At 33.1% G+C, this 23,034-nt stretch overlaps 1 protein-coding gene and 1 pseudogene across 1 annotated transcript; both read right to left on the bottom strand.

Moving 5' to 3' along the window:
• Positions 1-7,448: 7,448 nt before the first annotated feature.
• On the bottom strand, positions 7,449-8,539 carry LOC128870635 (uncharacterized). The gene is made up of 2 exons (XM_054113268.1): positions 8,501-8,539; positions 7,449-8,424 (listed from the first exon to the last, which is right to left on the bottom strand). Exon 2 carries the CDS (start codon positions 8,373-8,375, stop codon positions 7,449-7,451), a length of 927 nt encoding a protein of 308 aa, XP_053969243.1. The 5' UTR covers positions 8,376-8,424; positions 8,501-8,539.
• Positions 8,540-16,164: 7,625 nt separating this feature from the next.
• LOC128870634 (cytochrome b-like) lies at positions 16,165-23,034 on the bottom strand (annotated as a pseudogene).

Here is a 23,034-nt window from a genome sequence, read left to right as displayed (position 1 = left end):
TTGGATATGGCGGAGTTCTGTTACAGAAAGATTCGGAAGATAGATGTTTACATCCTATTGAATATATGAGTAGAAAAACTACGGTTGTAGAACAGAAATATCACTCATACGAGCTGGAGGTATTAGCAATTATAGCTGCGCTAAAGAAATGGAGAGTATACGTTATGGGTATAAAATTTAAAATAGTAACCGACTGTAACGCTTTTGCACTAACTATGAAAAAAGAGGACGTTCCCTTAAGAGTATCGCGTTGGGCGATGTTTCTTCAAGACTATCAGTACGAGATTGAGCACCGTTCAGGAAGTCAGATGAGACACGTGGATGCGTTAAGTCGCATACATTGCTTGATGATGACGGACACCTTGCGACATAGGATACGAGAAGAACAACTGAAAGACGATAAGTTGGCAGCCGTACGAAAGGTTTTAGAGCACGAGGAGTATCACGATTTCTATTTAAAGCATGGGGTTCTCCATAAAGATCTCGCTAAAGAGCTTATGGTAGTACCGACATCGATGGAGCGAGAGGTTATCCAGATGGCTCATAGACAAGGACATTATGCGGCGAAAAAGACGCAAGATTTGGTCGAGAGAGACTTTTTTATTTACGATTTGGCACCGAAGGTAGTGCGAGTAGTCCGGAGTTGCGTAGAATGTTTGGTTTCAGAGGCGAAAGCTGGGAAGAAGGAAGGGATGCTACATCCAATTAGAAAAGAGGACAGACCTCTGGTAACATACCATTTAGACCACGTAGGACCTATGGAAGAAACGAAAAAGCGATATAACTATATTCTAGTAGTCGTCGACGCATTTTCTAAATTTGTTTGGCTGTATCCCACTAGAAGTACCGGAAGCGATGAAGTTTTAGAGCGTTTAGAAAGGCAGGCAGCAACGTTTGGACATCCACTTAGGATCATCACGGATAGAGGGACTGGTTTTACTTCGAATGCGTTCGAGGATTATTGCAAAAAGGAAAACATACAACATCTAGTTATAACAACCGGAGTTCCGCGTGGAAACGGGCAGGTAGAGAGAGTCCATAAGATTGTCATACCAATGTTGACGAAGTTATGCGTAGAGAATCCGAAGCTATGGTATAAGCATGTGGATAGAGTGCAGCAAGTAATAAACTCTACACCGTCGCGAAGCACGAAGTATTCACCGTTCAAACTGTTAACAGGTGTTGATATACGCGTTAACGAAAATCATGATATTCGCAAGTTGTTGGAAGAATCAGCTATAGAAGAGTTGGAGGAAGAGAGGAGTAAGGTACGAGAAGAAGCGCGAGCTAATATAAGCCATATGCAAGAAGAGAACATTCGGAATTTTAATAAAAACCGCAAAATAGAAACCGAGTATGTGGTTGGAGAATTAGTCGCCGTTAAGCGCACTCAATATGGAACCGGACTTAAGCTCAAGCCAAAATTTTACGGACCGTACAAGGTGAAAGAGAAAAGAAATCATGGTCGGTACACCGTGGAAAAAATCGGCGATATCGAAGGGCCGAGAGTAACGCATACAGTGGCAGAGTACATGAAGCCGTGGAACCCTTCATTCGAGGCGAATGAAACATCAGGATGGCCGAATGTGGGATTGACAGACGAACAAAGGACATAAGTGAACATGACTTTATAGGTAAATGCATCTCTGCATACTGGACGAATTTATTTGTAACTGGACGAATTTAATTGCAATGGGCATCACTGACTGAACGAAAAGGGCTCGGAACTAAAGCGTTAGGGAAACGAACTTTTTCTTTTCCGAATAGAGCACCGGACAGGCCGGACGTGTTATAAGATCAAAATTAAATAAAGAATTGTTAACGTTGAATTAAACTTTTTTATTTGAACGGAAAATTAATCCCACATGTATGTATATAATATATACACATACAAATGTGAAATAACTTATTTGAAATGAAATAGGCTGTTTACATTATTTTTTTTATTTAAGAAGTTTTTAATTTGTTTTATAATAAATAATAGTTTATTATAAAACAAAATTTAATAATTTTATTGATAAATTAATTTAAATAATAAAATTAAGTAATTTATAAAAAAAAATATTTTTAATTTTACAATGAAAATGTAATGTTTTTGTTAAACTATATAAATAGAAGTATAAATGGAATTTAACCATTAAAAGATAAAAGTTAGCAGCTTTTTCTTGAACATCTTACTTCCTTAATTGGAAATTAAAGTTCAGTTCTATCATTAACAGTGATATGCCTCTTTTTGGCTTCAATTAAATTAATAATTAGGAATTTACTAAATAAATAGATTTAACTAAAAACTAAATTTTTAGAATAAGGGTAGTAAATTACCCAAAAATTAGGTCGAAACTAATTGCAATAAATCGCTTCATATTCGTTTGAGCTTATTAAATTAATAATTAGGAATTTGCTAAATAAATAGATTTAAGATAGATTGAAAATTCAATACTTTGTGAATGCAAATCAAATGTTATAGTTAACTACAATCCTGTTTAGTTTATATTACTTTTATATGTTAGTTAGATCAATTTAATATACCTTGGTTTCATTCGTGATATAAACCAATAATTAAGATTATATATTAATAAAAATGATTGATGTAAGTGTTCATATTATAATGTTTGATAAGTTATGGGAGGTTGAATTAGTTTTAAAGGTGACACACAGATGTCGCTATTTATCACTTTATCTCGTTGGCAATACTGAATATATATTCATGACAAAGCCTCATCCCTAGGCTTTGTTTATCAGTATCTGTCATTTCGCTGAAGTATAAACAACGCAGTGTTTTCGTGCTCCGAGTATGTCAACTTTCGTGCCGTCGAAACGCAATTTGCGGGAAGCTTTGCTTTTCTGCTTCAATTTGAAAAAAAATACAGCCCAAGCCCGTGAATTGCTGCAGGAGGCCTACCCAGACCATACTCCGTCGATTTCAACATGTGAGTACTGGTTTCGACGATTCAAAAGTGGTGATTTTCACACCGAAGACAAGGAGCGTCTTGGCCAGCCCAAAAAGTTCGAGGACGCGGAATTGGGGGAATTGGTAAACGAGGACTCGTGCCAAACCCAAGAAGATCTTGCTGAATCATTGGGCGTTGATAAATCAACCGTTTGCAAGCGTCTAAAAGCTACGAGTTGAAGCTGCGCGACGTCGAACGGCGATTTTTTACGTGCGAATTGCTGATCGAGCGACAAAATCGGAAGGGTTTTTTGCATCGGGTGGCGACTGGCGACGAAAAATGGATCCACTACGATAACCCAAAACGCAAAAAATCATGTTGCTCAACCTGTCAAAAAATACCTTGGAACGCTTGGCTGGGAAGTGTTACCTCACCCGCCGTATACGGCATCCGGAAATTGCCCGAAAGATGGGCGAAAGTTGTAGCTAGCGATGGCCAATACTTCAAATAAAATATTTTGTACCGCTTTTTCACAATAAAGCCCCAAATCTTCGAAAAAAACCTTTAAAACTAATTCAACCTCAATTCAATTATTGGTAAGATTAACGCAATTTCTACATCAAAAATTAAAAAAATAATTGTGATTAGGAAAAATCGTATAGAGAATGAAAGACGTGATGATGATTTTGGATCAAATCCACATTCAAATGGGGAGCATTTTTCTCGATCTGTTATACTTTTTTTTGATAAAATAGAAGCTAAAATTATTACAATACTTGTAATTGTTATTAAAGTTAGGGCTATAATAATAATTGAGAAAATCATCTATACTACTAATTAGTGGACTTTATGATTGGACGTCAAATATACTTTATATATTATATAGATATTTTAAATATTAGTTATATTATTTTATTATCCTCCTCATCAGTAAATTGAAATATACAGAAATAATCAAACAATATCAACGAAATGTCAGTATCAAGCGGCTGCTTCAAAACCGAAATGATGTGTTTTTGAAAAGTGATTATTCAAATGTCGAATTAAACAGATTAATAAGAAAGTTGTTCCAATTAATACGTGGATTCCATGGAATCCTGTAGCTATAAAAAATGTAGAACCATAAACTGAGTCAGCAATTGTAAATGGTGCTTCAATATATTCATATACTTGTAAAATAGTAAAATATACTCCTAATAGTACTGTAAAGAATAATCCTTGTGTGGCTTGAGAGTGGTTACCTTCTATTAAGCTATGGTGGGCTCATGTTACAGTTACTCCTGAGGCTAGTAAAATAGCTGTATTTAATAGAGGAATTTGAAATGGGTTGGAAGGTTTAGTTCCTGCTGGTGGTCATGAAGCTCCTAATTCAATTGTTGGAGATAATCTTCTGTGAAAAAAGGCTCAAAAGAATGATACGAAAAATAAAACTTCTGATAAGATAAATAAAATTATTCCTCATCGTAGACCTAATGTTACAGGTAGGGTAAGTAATCCTTGGAAAGTTCCTTCACGAGAAACATCTCGTCATCATTGATAGACAGTTAAAATAGTAATAATATTACCTAATAGGAATAATGAAATATCATATTGATGGAATCATTTACCTAAACCTGAAACTGATGTTATTGCTCCAATAGCTCCTGTTAGAGGTCATGGGCTATAGTCTACTAAATGGAATGGATGATTAGCGTGTGTTGACATTAATTAAATTAATTTACTTCTCTAGAGTATAAAGAACTTAATACAGCAAATACATAGGATTGAATAATTGCTACTGCTGATTCAAGTACTAATAAAGCAATTTGGGCAATTATAGGATTTTATTTATCTAAATAATTAAAAATTCCAATATAGACATCTACGAGAGGTAAAAGTACAACTCATAGATAAATATATAGATGAATATAAAAAATTTAATTTTTATTATTAATTTATACAAATGTCTAACGTTAGATCAAAGTATGTGCCTATACATGTAATATACAATTCTGCATCTTCTAATTAACAAAATTAATAGGCATCTATTAATTAATTAAATATTTATATACATATAGATATTTATTGATTTAACTTAGTATACGTCTTATTATTATAAAATATATTATTTACGAAATAAAAAAAATTTTAAAATTAAAAACTAAGAGGATTATTTATCAATAAATGTTAAAATTTAATAAATATATATATATAATTTAAATTTTATTAACTTATTAAATTCAATGAAAATATTTGAAATGAAATAGGCTGTTTTCATTGAATTTTTTATAATGAAAAATAATAAATTTGATTAGGGGTCTTTTTACTTTGTAGGAGGAAATACTAAAATATTTTATTAAATATAAAATTTAATTATAAGCATTTTTATATATTACAAATAATTGGTATTTTTGATTTTACTAAATAAATAGATTTAACTAAATTTTTAATTAATTTTAATTATTAATAAGTTAATTAATTAATAATTTATACTTATTGTATTGATTTTATATAAACAGTTAAATTCAATGAAAACATTTGAAATGAAATAGGCTGTTTTCATTGAATTTTTTACAATGAGAAACAGTAAATCTGATTAGGGGTCTTTTTACTTTTAGGGAGGAAATACTAATTAATTATTATTTTATAATAGATTTAACTAATTTTTTTTTTATTTTACTTTTGTTAATAATTAGGAATTTACTAAATATTTGTTTGATTCAAATTTATTTAATATTTATATATTAATTATTAACTAATTAATGTTACTAAATAAATAGATTTAACTAAATTTTTAAAGTATTTTTTTGATTTATTTAGTTATTAAAGTTTTATTTTGGCTTATATTTTTGTTATTGATTTATTTTACATGTAAATTTTTGTGTGAGATTTTATTTATTTTAATAATAATTAATTTTTTTTTTATTCTCAGTAATTAATTTTAAAAATCAAAGAAATTTGGAATTAGTAATTTTATATAGTATTGGCTAAATTTGTGCCAGCAGCCGCGTTTATGCAAATAATACAAATAAAATATTTTTGGTAAAAGTTAAATTTTATATAAATAAAATATGTATAATTTTATTAGCTGAAATTTTAAAATTATTTACTTTTATTAAATTTTAATTGAAGCTTGTAAATTTTATAAATAAACTAGGATTAGACACCCTATTATTTAAAATGTACAATAATTAATAAATACTAAGGTAGTAACAGTTATGTTCTTGAAACTTAAAAAATTTGGCGGTATTTTAGTCTATTCAGAGGAACCTGTCCTGTAATTGATAATCCACGTTGTACCTAACTTAAATTTGTTTTTCAGTTTATATACCGTCGTTATTAATATAGAATATCTTATTAGAGTAATAATTTTCAATAATTTTTATTAAAATTTATATCAGAATATCTTATTAGAGTAATAATTTTCAATAATTTTTATTAAAATTTATATCAGATCAAGGTGTAGCTTATATTTAACCCTAGAACGTCATCCTTATTTATTGTACACTAACGTCATCCTTCGTCATTTTGACTACGATGTATTTTAAAAAGCTGTACAAAAAGTTGTCAACAAAAATAGGTATCAAAATTGATTTGTTATTTTTATTTAGATACTTTAAAATTAATATTTAACGAAACGCATAAAATTTTATTATTTTTTGGGCGTAAAATTAACATTGAATAGCCTTCTTTCAATTGGCATGGTTTTTTAAACAACTTTTTATAACATTTCAAATAAAAAATAAATCACATTTTTATCCATTAAGACTTATAGTTTCTTATAAATAATACATTAAACTAAAAAAGGAACATTAGTTTTAAGATAAATTATTTCATATAAAGCATGAGTCACAAACTTCTATTTTGTGCTCGCCGCACAGCCTTTTCTTGCACTTTGCACAAACGACGTTTGTCATTCTTCGTTTAGCAGAAGGACAAACTGTGCATATTTTTCTTTTTCCAGTTGAACTTTTTGGTATTTTGTTTTCAGATTCTGTAGATTTATTTATTTGAAGCTGATTCTCGATATCATTTCTCACAGTGGATGTTATTGTTGGCATAACAAGCCTGTCCTTTAGTTGCTCTTTTATGAGTTCCGCAAAAAGTTTTTTCATAAAATAACGCGATTTAGTGGCTTTTGACCACCTTGAAACACATTATGGGTATAAATTATATATGAATTAATGAAAGCTATGTTTAAAATTCTGAAAAATTGACATAATGGCCATCTGTTAGTTTTTCTTGAACAGCTCATAACACTGCACATCTGATCGAATGTATCAACTCCTCCTTTGGTACTATTATAAAACTCCACCATGTTGGGTTTATTTGTATTGGAATTGATAGTGCCCTGTTCGTTACATGAAGATAAAAGATAAACCATTTTGTTTGGCTTCGGCTTACGACCCTTTTTTTCTTTTAGCTGAACTGGAATTTCTCTTTTATTTGACCGAAGAGTGCCGACAATTGTCAAATTGTATGGGCTCTGCCCTAATGATTTTGCCAGAGGTATTGAAGTGAACCAGTTGTCCATTGTAATATTTCGGTTTGAGCCATGTACAGTTTTCGTAAGCTCTTTCACATAGAACTCTCCAAGAGGCATTGTAGTATTGTTCGAATTTTTGCCAAATATGGAATTGCGTCCACCATATACTTGGTTCCACTATCACATAACATCACCATTTTAATTCCATATTTGGCAGGCTTATTCGGGATATACATCTTGAAACTGCACTTGCCTCGGAAAGCCAAAGGCTGTTCGTCCACTGTAAGGCATGGACCAGGACTGTAATTTTCCCTGCATTTTTTTACAAACATTTCCCATATTTTTCTGATGGGTACGAATTTATCACCCACTAATTGCAGGCGCAGAGATTTATCGTCGAACCGCAGGCAGGACATAAGAAATTGAAATCTGGCTTTGGTAGGAACGCTTGCGTAGATGGATCCAGAATAACACCTGTCAAATAATTCCTCCACAGATAAATGCTGTTCTTTTTTAACAGCGGTCAACACCAATATACCCATAACTGCATATATTTCATTTGCATTTGTGTTACGTCGTTGTGTCTGATCCGTATTTGCTAGTAAGATTGATTGGCGTTGATTTATTTCAACATTTGTCCACTTTACAACTTCGTCGACGATATCTCCTGTTATGAACAGTTTGAAACAGTCGAACGGATCAATTATGTTTTTACACTGACGGGTAGGCCCTCGACTTTTATGTACGATATTTAGCCCATAATGATGAGTTGTACCTTTAACTGATGACAATTTATGACCATTTTTCCCTCGAAGTATAGTTTTCTCACATGTAATAACGTTATCTTCATCCTCATCAGTTGCTTCATCTGATGAGCTGGTGTTTGCAACGAAATCCTCTTCCTCAACTTCTGTGTCACAACCTATTTCACTGTCATCGCTTTCAAATTCATCGTTGCTATCACAACAAGAGAGAAATTTCTCAATTTGTTTATCTGTTAGTGATTGTTGATTAGCCATTTTAGAGTTACGATAAAATTATTCGTACTAAAAAAGTACCCCGTCAAAACTGGAAGTTACACAAACGTCATCTTTCGTCATTTTGACTACGGCAAAAAATTATAAGCGAAAAAAAAAATACTTACAATGTGCGTTGTTTGCTGTACGTCTTCGTCCACCAACAGCTTCTAACCAACTAACGCTATCAGAAAAATCAGACCAAAACAATCTAAAAAAACCGGTTTTAATTTTAAAATAAAATCGGGCGTAGTCATTTTGACGAAGGATGACGGAGCAAGGTTAAGTAGAGATGGGTTACAATAAATGTATTTAAATGGATTTAAATTTGAAATGTTTTTTTGAAAGTGGATTTGATAGTAAAATTTTAAAGATTAAATGTATGTGAAAGAATATTGAAATAAATTGAAAAATTTTTGTACCTTGTGTATCAGGGTTGATCAAATAATTAATAATTATTTATTAATCTCGATTTTATAAGAGTTAATAATTTATTAAAGTTAATGTGTCAAAACTATTTTAAATAAATTATTAGAAATTAAATGTTCGTTTATAAATGTATCTAGTTTTTTTAGAAATAAATTTTATTTACAAATTTTTGATTTATTTTTTAAATTTAAAAATTTATTAATTTGAATATTTTAAGGGATAAGCTTTAAAATAAAATATTAAAAATTATTGAATAATTGATTTAAAATGTATGCATAGAATTAGCAGTCATTTATAAGCTTGTTATAAATTATTTTATAATTTATATTATTTAATTCTGTTTTCATTTAATTTATAAATTTTTTTTTATTAATTTTAAATAAAAAGTAATAATGGTTAAATTAGTATATTTATATTATTTATTTTTAAAATATTTTATATTGAAAAGTTTATATAAAGAACTCGGCAAATTTTATTTTTATACTCGCCTGTTTAACAAAAACATGTCTTTTTGAATCTTCTATATATATAAAAATGAAATGATGTTCGTTTGTACGCATTTTTTTGGGCCGATACGAGGCCAATTTTATTCGTTCTTTTTTCATATTATAGGGATCCACTAGGGGAAGGTTTTTAGCAAAAAAAAATTTCTTTTAAATATTTTCTTCATATAAAAAAAAGAAAAAATCAAAATATTGTACAAAACAAAACTTGCTCGATTGTTAGATTAAAGTAAGTTTCGAATCGACATTCATTTTATGTGTACAACTTTTTTTGAATTTTTTGTATTTGCATTGTGATACAGAAATGTATTGTATACAGAAATTTCAAATGATTCGAATGAAATTTTTTTTTTTTTTTTTTTTATTTCTTCCATAAAATATTACACCTGTCGTTAGACAATAAGTAATTTGATTTACAAAAAGATGGAATGAGAGTGATATTGAAGGGCCAATGCCCCCAAGCTCATTTAGAATAAATATATACATATTATTTTAAAACAAATGGTTAACAAACAATGACATATACGATTAGTTGACAATTGATTACAAGGATTTTGCAAGATCTGTTGGTGTTTGACGGTTAAGCCGACTTTGGGTAGATTTTTCTTTATTTGGTAGTCTTCTCATCATAGGATTTGTATGCGTTAATAGTCTATTTATGTGTCTTCTGCTAGCGCTTTGTATTGTTTCATCAATAGTATCGATGTCAAGGTCGCGATGAATATCTGCGTTAGGTATGTACCAAGGTGCATTAGTTAAGGTCCTAAGTATTTATGAAAATAATGTTTCAATTCAATTGAGCAATGCTTTCTTTGACCAATTCTATATGGAAATGAATGCGTTTGCAAACGATGTTTTCGGCTATGAACAAATGTTGGAATCGAATGAAAGAGGAAAGAAACGCGAAATGATAAAAAAAATTCTTGGAAAATTTAAAATGAATGGTGCTTCATTGGAAAAATTCAAAGGTAATAAGAACATACACAAGATAAAGTTAGAATTCGAATTTTTAGATTTATTTTGTTTATTTCTCATTTTTTCAGAAGTACACCACACAGCAACTCATTCCAACTCTGATTTTGAAATCCTGTTGGAATTGGTGATCGATAATTTTGTCACTATAATGGTCAATGGAAATTTGCGTCTATCAGACCCTGCATATTATTTACCATATCAACTTTTTATGGAACATATGGACCAAATGAACACAAAAAAATAATTTAGTTTTGTTTTGATTTTTTGCAACATTTTGGTTTTCAGTTAATACAATAAAAACAATACTGTTTTTTCGTGAACACAAAATTCTAAATTTATTACGTTGTTTGTTTAGAATTTTTTTAGAAAAAAACTAAATTTTTTGGTTTTGAGGAAATTTGTTTATTGTTGCTATTTGTGAAAGCGTAGATATTTGTAAGTATTTGACTATAATCCTAAAAGTTAATGGAATACCACTATGACACATAGAAAACATTTTTTCAAAAGGGTGTTTTTCGAAAATTATAAAAAAAATTGTTTTCAAAAATTTTGAAGAAATAAAGTAAAATAAAAAAATTTCGAAAGCATGAAATTTTTTCAAAACCAAATTTTCCTCAAAAAGATAAAAGAAATTTCTTCGAAGAGGTGTTTTTCTAATATTAATATACAAAAAAAAAATTTCAAAAATTTTAAACAAATAAAATAAAACTTTTTTAAGGGTATGAAATTTTGTCAAAACAAAATTTTCTGAAAACCAAAAAAAATTAAAAAAAAAAATGGTGTTTTCAAAGCATTTCATATTCCACTATTAATAGAGAATACATTTTTTCGAGGGGGTGTTTTTCAAAGCGGACAAAAATCTTTTTTAACAAATCAATTTAAACTTTTACAAAAGTATGAAATTTTTTCAAGAACAAAATTTTCTCAAAAACGTTAAATTAAAAAAAAAATTGTTTTTTCAAAATATTTAATTTTCAGCAGTTAACTGAGAAGAAATTTGTTAGAGCGAATTGTTTTTCAAAATTTCAAAAAACACTTTTTAACCAAAAAAAATAAACCTTTTTTCAAAAACAACAGGAATGATAACATTGCCTAACAATTTCTGCACTTTTGCACAGTCTAAAGAGGCATTGATACAGAGTGTATTTCCAAACATAGTTCAACATTACAAAAACCATGATTGGCTCAGCGAAAGAGCAATTTTAGCTGGGAAAAATAAGGACGAAAAATAGCGAAGGCAAGGCGAATGGGAACTGCAAACGTTTGAAATCGAATGGTAAATCCGTTGGAATCAGTGGAATTCTGGGTATCAAAACGTCTTCTCCTTTGTACTTCCATTTCAAAATTGTTGCTTCGATAACGTTACCCATTAGCTTCTTCACAGCGAGTCTGGTACCGTTGGAAAGACGTGGCACATTAATGTTGCGCAGCATATAATCGGTGCTCCAATTTTTAATCGTAAATTATGAGGTAGTAGGCCTGACAAATCGAGTGAGTTTAAGAATTCAGTTGGATAATTTACGACATCATCTTGATCAGTAAATAGTGGCCATTGACTTACTTATATGCAACTATGTCACCAGGTATTTGATCCAAAATAGCTACATTTATATCATTTACGTCCTTATTTTTCCCAGCTAAAATTGCTCTTTCGCTGAGCCAATCATTGTTTTTGTAGTGTTGAACTATGTTTGGAAATACACTCTGTATCAATGCCTCTTTAGACTGTGCAAAAGTGCAGAAATTGTTAGGCAATGAAATCATTCCTGTTGGATCGACAGACATTTGGCCATTTTCGATTTTCAGTAATTGGTGTGAAAATTCAGCTGCCGACGGATCGTTCTGTAGTTGAACACGTACGTTTGTAGCAAGTGTAAGCGTGTTTACATGTCTCCATTAATATGATGATTTTAAACATGCATTGATTTCATCTGCGGCCGTAGATTTGGGGATCACAGGTAACGTTTGCCTGAAATCATGGCCATACGATGAGCTTACATACTTTAAGAACTTTTGCCATTCCAGATGTTTTCGAAATATTACATGTTGGTGTTTCATTTACCTGCATATTCAAAGGCAACTTTAATGCAGAATGTGCTGTGCGACCGCCTTCAAGTAATGTACCCGCAATTCCGGAAATAGCGAGTGCCAATGCAATGTTGCTAATATCAATGAAATCAAAAAGGTCTTTTCTGTTCCCCCAGGAGCATCGAAGAAAAACAATCCACCAGTTCCATGGCTAGCATTATTCATAATTGTATCACCAACAGCAACATGGGTCATTCAATTTCGTTAAATTTGATATTACAAATGTGTTTAATTCATTACAACAACTCGATTGAGAACTTCGGATTGTGTTTTCGTTTCGTGATGAACAATTTCAACGATGAAAATTTAGTTTATAACATTGATCAATTTATAGCCAAATAAATGATAGAAGTTTATTATACGTTATCTCCTTTTTAAGCCCTTTTTGGGAGAATATAAATAAGTTTTAAAATTATGCCAAAGACATACAAAATAATAATCATAACCTATTGTATATATCAAAAGAAAAATAAGTTTTAAACTCCTAGATAAATACAAATGTATGATAGGATAATGCTAAATAATCTAATTTTATCATAACTTTGTAAACTCCTATGTTAAAATGATTTTGGGCAATAAATGAAATGAAATGAAAATTGAGAACTGGAGCGTGAATACCATTATGATTGTAATGAACTAAACACAACAACAGCAACATGTTTATGATACAATCATAAATAATGTTAGCCATGGAACTGGTGGATTGTTTTTCTTGGATGCTCCTGGGGGAACAGGAAAGACCTTTTTGATTTCATTGCTATTAGCAACAATTCGATCAAATAATAACGTTGCATTGGCACTCGCTTCTTCCGGAATTGCGGCTACATTACTGGAAGGCGGTCGCACAGCACATTCTGCATTAAAGTTGCCTTTGAATATGCAGCTAAATGAAACACCAACATGCAATATTTCGAAAACTTCTGGAATGGCAAAAGTTTTTAAAGTATGTAAGCTCATCGTATGGGAGGAGTGTACTATGGCACACAAGAAACCATTGGAAGCACTTGATAGAACTTTGAAAGATCTACGAGGAAGCCAAACAGTTTTTGGAGGTGCCACGATTTTATTGGCTGGAGATTTCAGGCAAACTTTACCTGTGATCCCAAAATTTACGGCTGCAGATGAATGCATACTTAAAATCATTGTATTTATTGAGACATGTAAACAAGCTTACACTACAGAACGATCCGTCAGCAGCTTAATTTTCACACCAATTACTGAAAATCGGAAATGGCCAAATGTCTGTCGATCCAACAGGAATGATTACATAGTGTATTTCCAAACATAGTTCAACATTACAAAAACCATGATTGGCTCAGCGAAAGAGCAATTTTAGCTGGGGAAAATAAGGACGTCAATGATATAAATGCAGCTATTTTGGTTCAAATACCTGGTGACATAGTAACATATAAGTAAGTCAATGAACACTATTACTGATCAAGATGATGTCGTAAATTATCCAACTGAATTCTTAAACTCACTCGATTTGCCAGGCCTAGCACCTCATAATTTACGATTAAAAATTGGAGCACCGATTATTATGCTGCGCAACATTAATGTGCCACGACTTTGCAGCGGTACCAGACTCGCTGTGAAGAAGCAAATGGGTAACTTTATCGAAGCAACAATTTTGAAAGGGAAGTACAAAGGAGAAGACGTTTTGATACCCAGAATTCCACTAATCCCGACGGATTTACCATTCGATTTCCAACGTTTGCAGTTCCCTATTCGCCTTGCCTTCGCTATGACAATTCATAAGGCGCAAGGACAGTATCTACAAATGTGCGGTATTAATTCAGAATACCCAATTTCTTCTCATGTACAATTGTATGTATGTAGCTTGCGCACGAGTAGGCAAACCATAGTCATTATTCATTTACGCGAACGATGGAAAAACCAAAAACGTTGTCTACCAAAAAGTGTTACAATAAAGTGAAATTGTATCAAAGAATTTGCTTTGTTTCGTATTAATTTTATTCTCTTTCAGCAAATCATTGAATTTATCGCCTAGTGAAGCGGGCGAGGGTACGCTAGTTATATATAAAGTCTGACCTGCCCACTGAATAATTTTAAATGGCCGCAGTATTTTGACTGTGCAAAGGTAGCATAATCATTAGTCTTTTAATTGAAGGCTGGTATGAACGGTTGGACGAAGTATAAGCTGTTTCATATAAATTTAAATAATAAATTTTATATTTTAGTTAAAAAGCTACAATTTTATTAAAAGACGAGAAGACCCTATAAATCTTTATATATAATTTTAACAAAATTTTTTTGATTTATTTAATATTAATTATTTCGTTGGGGTGATATTAAAATTTAATGAACTTTTAATTTTTTAAAATCATTAATTTATGAATTATTGATCCATTAATAGTGATTATAAGATTAAGTTATTTTAGGGATAACAGCGTAATTTTTTTTAAGAGTTCATATCGACAAAAAAGTTTGCGACCTCGATGTTGGATTAAGGTATAATGGGTTGGGTGTAGCCGTTCAAAAATTAAGTCTGTTCGACTTTTAAATCCTTCCATGATCTGAGTTCAGACCGGCGTAAGCCAGGTTGGTTTCTATCATTAATAAATTGTAATATTTTAGTACGAAAGGACCAAATATTAAAATAATTATATTTTAAATAATAGAATATTATTAATATAAATTACTGTTTTGGCAGATTAGTGCAATAAATTTGGAATTTAATTATGTAGTTTATACTACAAATAGTACTTGATTTTTATGGAAATAGTTTTATCTTTTGTTGGTAGATTAGTTTTGGTAATTTGTGTTTTAGTAAGAGTAGCCTTTTTAGCTCTTTTGGAACGTAAAGTATTAGGTTATATTCAGATTCGTAAGGGTCCTAATAAGGTTGGTTTAATAGGAATTCCTCAACCTTTTTGTGATGCAATTAAGTTATTTACTAAGGTACAAACTTATCCTCTTTTATCAAATTATGTTTCCTATTATTTTTCTCCTATTTTTTCTTTAATTGTTTGATTATGTATTCCTTTATTTGTGAAGTTATTCTCTTTTAATTTAGGAATTTTATTTTTTTTGTATTGTACTAGATTAGGAGTTTATGCTGTTATAGTTGCTGGTTGATCATCTAATTCTAATTATGCTTTGTTAGGTGGATTACGGGTTGTTTATTACCAAAGTTACATTTGATTTGTCGTTATTATATTTCCAGTTAGACTTGTTTGATTTTGTATTTGTTTAGCTGAAACTAATCGTACACCTTTTGATTTTGCTGAAGGTGAATCTGAATTAGTTTCTGGGTTTAATGTTGAATATAGAAGTGGTGGATTTGCTTTGATTTTTATAGCTGAATATGCTAGAATTTTATTTATAAGTATATTATTTTGTGTAACTTTTTTTGGTTGTGACTTGTTTAATGTAGTATTTTATTTAAAATTGGTTTTTATTTCATTTGTTTTTATTTGAGTTCGTGGAACTTTACCTCGATTTCGTTATGATAAATTAATATATTTGGCTTGAAAGTGTTTTTTACCTTTTTCTTTAAATTATTTATTATTTTTTATTGGAGTTAAATTATTTTTGATATATTATATGTTGTTAATTGATTTTAGTAAAGTTAATAGGAAATTAATGTTCCTATATTATGTTTTCAAAACATATGCTTGTTCAAGCTCATTAACTAATTAATTAATTAAATTGTCTCATCATTTATTAATAAGTGGATTAATAATATAATATAAGAAGTAAATTACTGTTAAAATTTGTCCAACTAGTACATAAGGATCTTCTACAAGTCTAGTAACTACAGTAACTACTATAATTCAAAATAGAATTTTATTTACAGGATAAAATTGGACTCCTCGGAAGTTTTTTAAATGATAGAATGGTAAAATTGCTAGGATTGCAATTGATAGAACTCATGCAATAACTCCTCCTAATTTGTTAGGAATAGAACGCAAATTTGCATATGCAAATAAAAAGTATCATTCAGGTTGAATATGAACTGGTGTTACTAAAGGATTAGCAGGGATGAAATTATCAGGATCTCCTAACAAATAAGGGTTAATTAAAGTTAATAATAGAAGTGCTATAATTATAATAATAAACCCTACAATGTCCTTGTACGTAAAGTATGGGTGGAATGGAATTTTGTCAATATTAGAATTTAATCCAATTGGGTTATTAGATCCTGTTTGATGAAAAAATAATAAATAAATTAATGTTATTGCTAATACAATAAATGGTAAAATAAAATGAAATGTAAAAAATCCGGTAAGAGTGGCATTATCTACTGCGAACCCTCCTCAAACTCATTGAACTAAATCAATTCCTAGGTAAGGAATTGCAGATAATAAATTTGTAATAACTGGATGGTTCCATGTGTAGAAGTCCACGCAAGTGGGGAAAGTTATTGATCGCCATTCACTTGGGAGTGGCCAGGACGATTCTTCTACACATGGTTCAAGCAGCTCACAATGGCCGGGATTAGCCCACGTATCCTCTGGGTAGCTTCCGAACACCCGTTCGGGAGTGAGCTAAAGTGAGAAGGCGAAACATTCCAGGATAGCTGGTTGTGCGTTGGGTTTGGGACCCGCCACTTAAAAATCGCCCCCAATGAAAACTTTAAAAAAGCCTCGGATGAGACCTCCCTATACTGATGACGACCCCTGCAAACGAACTAAGGACTATGATTTGAGGGCATGCACCTGGAATGTCCGGTCCCTTAATGGGGAGGGTGCCTCTGCCCGGCTGGTTGATGTCCTCGTGAGAGTAAAGGCTGACATCACTGCCATCCAAGAGATGCGATGGACGGGGCAAGGAAAGAAAACCATAGGACCTTGCGACGTCTACTACAGCTGCCATGTAAAGGAGCGCAAATTCGGTGTCGGATTTGTTGTGGGAGAGAGACTTCGTCGCCAAGTACTGTCGTTCACTCCGGTGGACGAGCGTCTCGCAACAATCCGCATCAAAGCCCGTTTTTTTAACATATCGCTAATTTGCGCCCACGCCCCGACGGAAGAGAAGGACGATGTGACCAAAGATTCTTTCTATGAGCGCCTGGAACGTTCCTATGAGCGCTGCCCCCGCCACGACATAAAAATCGTGCTTGGCGACTTCAACGCCAGGGTGGGCAAGGAGGGAATTTTTGGTCCCACAGTCGGAAAATTCAGCCTACACAACGAAACATCCGGTAACGGACAGAGGCTGATCGACTTCGCCGGGGCCCGAAACATGGTAGTCTGCAGCACCAGATTCCAGCATAAAAAGATACACCAAGCTACCTGGCTGTCCCCTGATCGAAAAACGCGAAACCAGATCGATCATGTTGTGATAGATGGAAGACACGCTTCTAGTGTATTAGATGTACGTACGATCCGAGGACCCAACATTGACTCGGATCACTACCTTGTTGCAGCCAAACTGCGCACGCGCCTCTGTGCAGCAAAAAACGTGCATCTACCTACGCAAAGAATGTTCGACCTCGAAAAGCTGCAATCACAACAGACAGCCAGAAGATTCGCCACTCGACTCTCACTCCTGCTCTCAGAGAGTACTGCCCAACAAACCGGCATCCACGAACAATGGAGCAACATTTCTCGTTCTCTACGTACCGCCGCCGAAGAAGAAATCGGATTCCGGCGAGCCCGAAAAAACAATTGGTACGACGAGGAATGTCATGCTGCCGCAGAAAGAAAGGATGCCGCCTATAGAGCCACGCTGCGATCGGGCGCAACGCGAGCCATGTGGGATCGCTACAGAGAGCTGAAAAAGGAAGAGAGACGTATTATCCGACAGAAGAAACGAGAGGCCGAAATACGTGAGTGCGAAGAGCTTGAGATGCTGGCCAACAGGAACAACGCCCGAAAATTCTACCAGAAAGTTCGGCGGCTTACAGAAGGTTTTAAGACCGGGGCGTTTTCCTGTAAGAACAAAGACGGCGAACTGGTGACCGACGTACAGAGCAATCTTAAATTATGGAGGGAACACTTCTCGAACTTATTAAACAGTGACAGCTGCGCATGTCACCGAGAAAGTGAAGATCCCGATACCCCAATCGTTGACGACGGAATTGTCGTTCCGCTACCCGATCATTACGAGGTGAGAATAGCGATAACGCGGCTAAAGAACAACAAAGCCGCGGGCGCCGACGGACTGCCGGCTGAGCTATTCAAACATGGCGGCGAGGAGCTGGTAAGGTGCATGCATCAGCTCCTATGCAAAATATGGTCGGATGAAAGCATGCCTGCCGATTGGAATTTAAGTGTGCTCTGCCCAATCCATAAGAAGGGCGATCCTGCAATTTGTGCCAATTACCGCGGGATTAGTCTTCTAAATATCGCCTATAAGGTTCTAGCGAGCGTATTGTGTGAAAGGCTGAAGCCCACCGTCAACCAACTGATTGGACCTTATCAGTGTGGCTTCAGACCTGGAAAGTCTACCATCGACCAAATATTCTCAATACGCCAAATCTTGGAAAAGACCCATGAAAGGAGAATCGACACACACCATCTTTTCGTCGACTTCAAAGCTGCATTCGACAGTACGGAAAGGAGTTACCTGTATGCCGCGATGTCTGAATTTGGTATCCCCGCAAAACTAATACGGCTATGTAAGATGACGTTGCTCAACACCAACAGCGCCGTCAGAATTGGAAAGGACCTCTCCGAGCCGTTTGATACCAAACGAGGTTTCAGACAGGGTGACTCCCTGTCGTGTGACTTCTTTAACCTGATGTTGGAGAGCATCGTGCGAGCCGCAGAACTTAATCGCTCAGGCACAATTTTTTATAAGAGCGTACAATTTCTGGCGTATGCCGATGATATTGACATCATCGGCCTTAACAACCGCGCTGTTAGTTCTGCCTTCTCCAAACTGGATAAAGAGGCAAAGCGAATGGGCCTGGTGGTGAACGAGGACAAAACGAAGTACCTCCTGTCTTCAAACAAACAGTCGGCGCACTCGCGTATCGGCACCCACGTCACTGTAGACAGTTATAATTTCGAGGTTGTAAAAGACTTCGTCTATTTAGGAACCAGCATTAACACCGATAACAATGTCAGCCTTGAAATCCAACGTAGAATCTCTCTTGCCAACAAGTGCTACTTTGGACTAAGTAGGCAACTGAGCAGTAAAGTCCTCTCTCGACGAACAAAACTAACACTCTACAAGACTCTCATCATGCCCGTCCTAACGTATGGCGCAGAAGCGTGGACGATGACAACATCCGATGAAGCGACGCTTGGAGTGTTCGAGAGAAAGATTCTGCGTAAGATTTTTGGACCTTTGCACGTTCGCAACAGCGAATATCGCAGACGATGGAACGATGAGCTGTATGAGCTTTACGACGACATAGACATAGCGCAGCGAATAAAGATCCAGCGGCTACGTTGGCTGGGTCATGTCATCCGAATGGATACAAACGCTCCGGCTTTGAAAGTATTCGATGCGGTACCAGCTGGTGGTAGCAGAGGAAGGGGGCGGCCTCCTCTGCGTTGGAAAGATCAGGTGGAGAAGGACTTGGCTTCACTTGGTGTGTCCAACTGGCGCCGGTTAGCACGAGAAAGAAACGACCGGCGCGCTTTGCTAAACTCGGCCAAAATCGCGTAAGCGGTTATAGCGCCAATTAAGAAGAAGAATCAATTTCCAAATCCTCCAATTATAATAGGTATTACCATAAAAAAAATTATTACAAATGCGTGAGCTGTTACAATTACCTTGTAAATTTGATCATATCCAATTGAGGCTCCCGGGTGTCTTAATTCAGTTCGAATTAGAATTCTTAGAGATGTTCCTACTGTACCGGCTCATGCTCCAAAGATAAAATATAATGTTCCAATATCTTTATGATTTGTGTAGAATAATCATTGTCGCGATTAAGACAATTAAAATATTCTTTATTATTAAAGAGTAACAAAGATTAAATGGCTGAAGATTAGGCGATAGATTGTTAATCTTCTATATATATAAAAATGAAAAGATGTTCGTTTGTACGCATTTTTTTGGGCCGATACGAGGCCAATTTTATTCGTTCTTTTTTCATATTATAGGGATCCTCTAGGGGAAGGTTTTTAGCAAAAAAAATTTTCTTTTAAATATTTTCTTCATATAAAAAAAGAAAAAATCAAAATATTGTACAAAACAAAACTTGCTCGATTCTTAGATTAAAGTAAGTTTCGAATCGACATTCATTTTATGTGTACAACTTTTTTTGAATTTTTCGTTATTGTATACAGAAATTTCAAATGATTCGAATGAAATTTTTTTTTTTTTTTTTTATTTCTTCCATAAAATATTACACCTGTCGTTATACAATAAGTAATTTGATTTACAAAAAGATGGAATGAGAGTGATATTGAAGAGCCAATGCCCCCAAGCTCATTTAGAAGTAATATATACATATTATTGTATTTAAAAACAAGTGGTTAACAAACAATGACATATACGATTAGTTGACAATTGATTACAAAGATTTTGCAAGATCTGTTGGTGTTTGATGGTTAAGCCGACTTTGGGTAGATTTTTCTTTATTTGGTAGTCTTCTCATCATAGGATTTGTATGCGTTAATAGTCTATTTATGTGTCTTCTGCTAGCGCTTTGTATTGTTTCATCAATAGTATCGATGTCAAGGTCGCGATGAATATCTGCGTTAGGTATGTACCAAGGTGCATTAGTGAAGATCCTAAGTATTTATGAAAATAATGTTTCAATTCAATTGAGCAATGCTTTCTTTGACCAATTCTATATGGAAATGAATGCGTTTGCAAACGATGTTTTCGGCTATGAACAAATGTTGGAATCGAATGAAAGAGGAAAGAAACGCGAAATGATAAAAAAAATTCTTGGAAAATTTAAAATGAATGGTGCTTCATTGGAAAAATTCAAAGGTAATAAGAACATACACAAGATAAAGTTAGAATTCGAATTTTTAGATTTATTTTGTTTATTTCTCATTTTTTCAGAAGTACACCACACAGCAACTCATTCCAACTCTGATTTTGAAATCCTGTTGGAATTGGTGATCGATAATTTTGTCACTATAATGGTCAATGGAAATTTGCGTCTATCAGACCCTGCATATTATTTACCATATCAACTTTTTATGGAACATATGGACCAAATGAACACAAAAAAATAATTTAGTTTTGTTTTGATTTTTTGCAACATTTTGGTTTTCAGTTAATACAATAAAAACAATACTGTTTTTTCGTGAACACAAAATTCTAAATTTATTACGTTGTTTGTTTAGAATTTTTTTAGAAAAAAACTAAATTTTTTGGTTTTGAGGAAATTTGTTTATTGTTGCTATTTGTGAAAGCGTAGATATTTGTAAGTATTTGACTATAATCCTAAAAGTTAATGGAATACCACTATGACACATAGAAAACATTTTTTCAAAGGGGTGTTTTTCGAAAATTATAAAAAAAATTGTTTTCAAAAATTTTGAAGAAATAAAGTAAAATAAAAAAATTTCGAAAGCATGAAATTTTTTCAAAACCAAATTTTCCTCAAAAAGATAAAAGAAATTTCTTCGAAGAGGTGTTTTTCTAATATTAATATACAAAAAAAAAATTTCAAAAATTTTAAACAAATAAAATAAAACTTTTTTAAGGGTATGAAATTTTGTCAAAACAAAATTTTCTGAAAACCAAACAAAATTAAAAAAAAAAATGGTGTTTTCAAAGCATTTCATATTCCACTATTAATAGAGAATACATTTTTTCGAGGGGGCGTTTTTCAAAGCGGACAAAAATCTTTTTTAACAAATCAATTTAAACTTTTACAAAAGTATGAAATTTTTTCAAGAACAAAATTTTCTCAAAAACGTTAAATTAAAAAAAAAATTGTTTTTTCAAAATATTTAATTTTCAGCAGTTAACTGAGAAGAAATTTGTTAGAGCGAATTGTTTTTCAAAATTTCAAAAAACACTTTTTAACCAAAAAAAATAAACCTTTTTTCAAAAACAACAGGAATGATAACATTGCCTAACAATTTCTGCACTTTTGCACAGTCTAAAGAGGCATTGATACAGAGTGTATTTCCAAACATAGTTCAACATTACAAAAACCATGATTGGCTCAGCGAAAGAGCAATTTTAGCTGGGAAAAATAAGGACGTAAATGATATAAATGTAGCTATTTTGGATCAAATACCTGGTGACATAGTTGCATATAAGTAAGTCAATGGCCACTATTTACTGATCAAGATGATGTCGTAAATTATGCAACTGAATTCTTAAACTCACTCGATTTGTCAGGCCTACTACCTCATAATTTACGATTAAAAATTGGAGCACCGATTATATGCTGCGCAACATTAATGTGCCACGACTTTGCAACGGTACCGGACTCGCTGTGAAGAAGCTAATGGGTAACGTTATCGAAGCAACAATTTTGAAATGGAAGTACAAAGGAGAAGACGTTTTGATACCCAGAATTCCACTGATTCCAACGGATTTACCATTCGATTTCAAACGTTTGCAGTTCCCATTCGCCTTGTCTTCACTATGACAATTAATAATTTGCAAAAGTGCAGAAATTGTTAGGCAATGAAATCATTCCTGTTGGATCGACAGACATTTGGCCATTTCCGATTTTCAGTAATTGGTGTGAAAATTCAGCTGCCGACGGATCGTTCTGTAGTTGAACACGTACGTTTGTAGCAAGTGTAAGCGTGTTTACATGTCTCCAT

The sequence above is a fragment of the Anastrepha ludens genome, unplaced genomic scaffold, assembly GCF_028408465.1.
Source record: "Anastrepha ludens isolate Willacy unplaced genomic scaffold, idAnaLude1.1 ptg000018l, whole genome shotgun sequence".
Lineage (NCBI taxonomy): Eukaryota > Metazoa > Arthropoda > Insecta > Diptera > Tephritidae > Anastrepha > Anastrepha ludens.
This window is presented reverse-complemented; position numbering and strand designations above follow the sequence as displayed.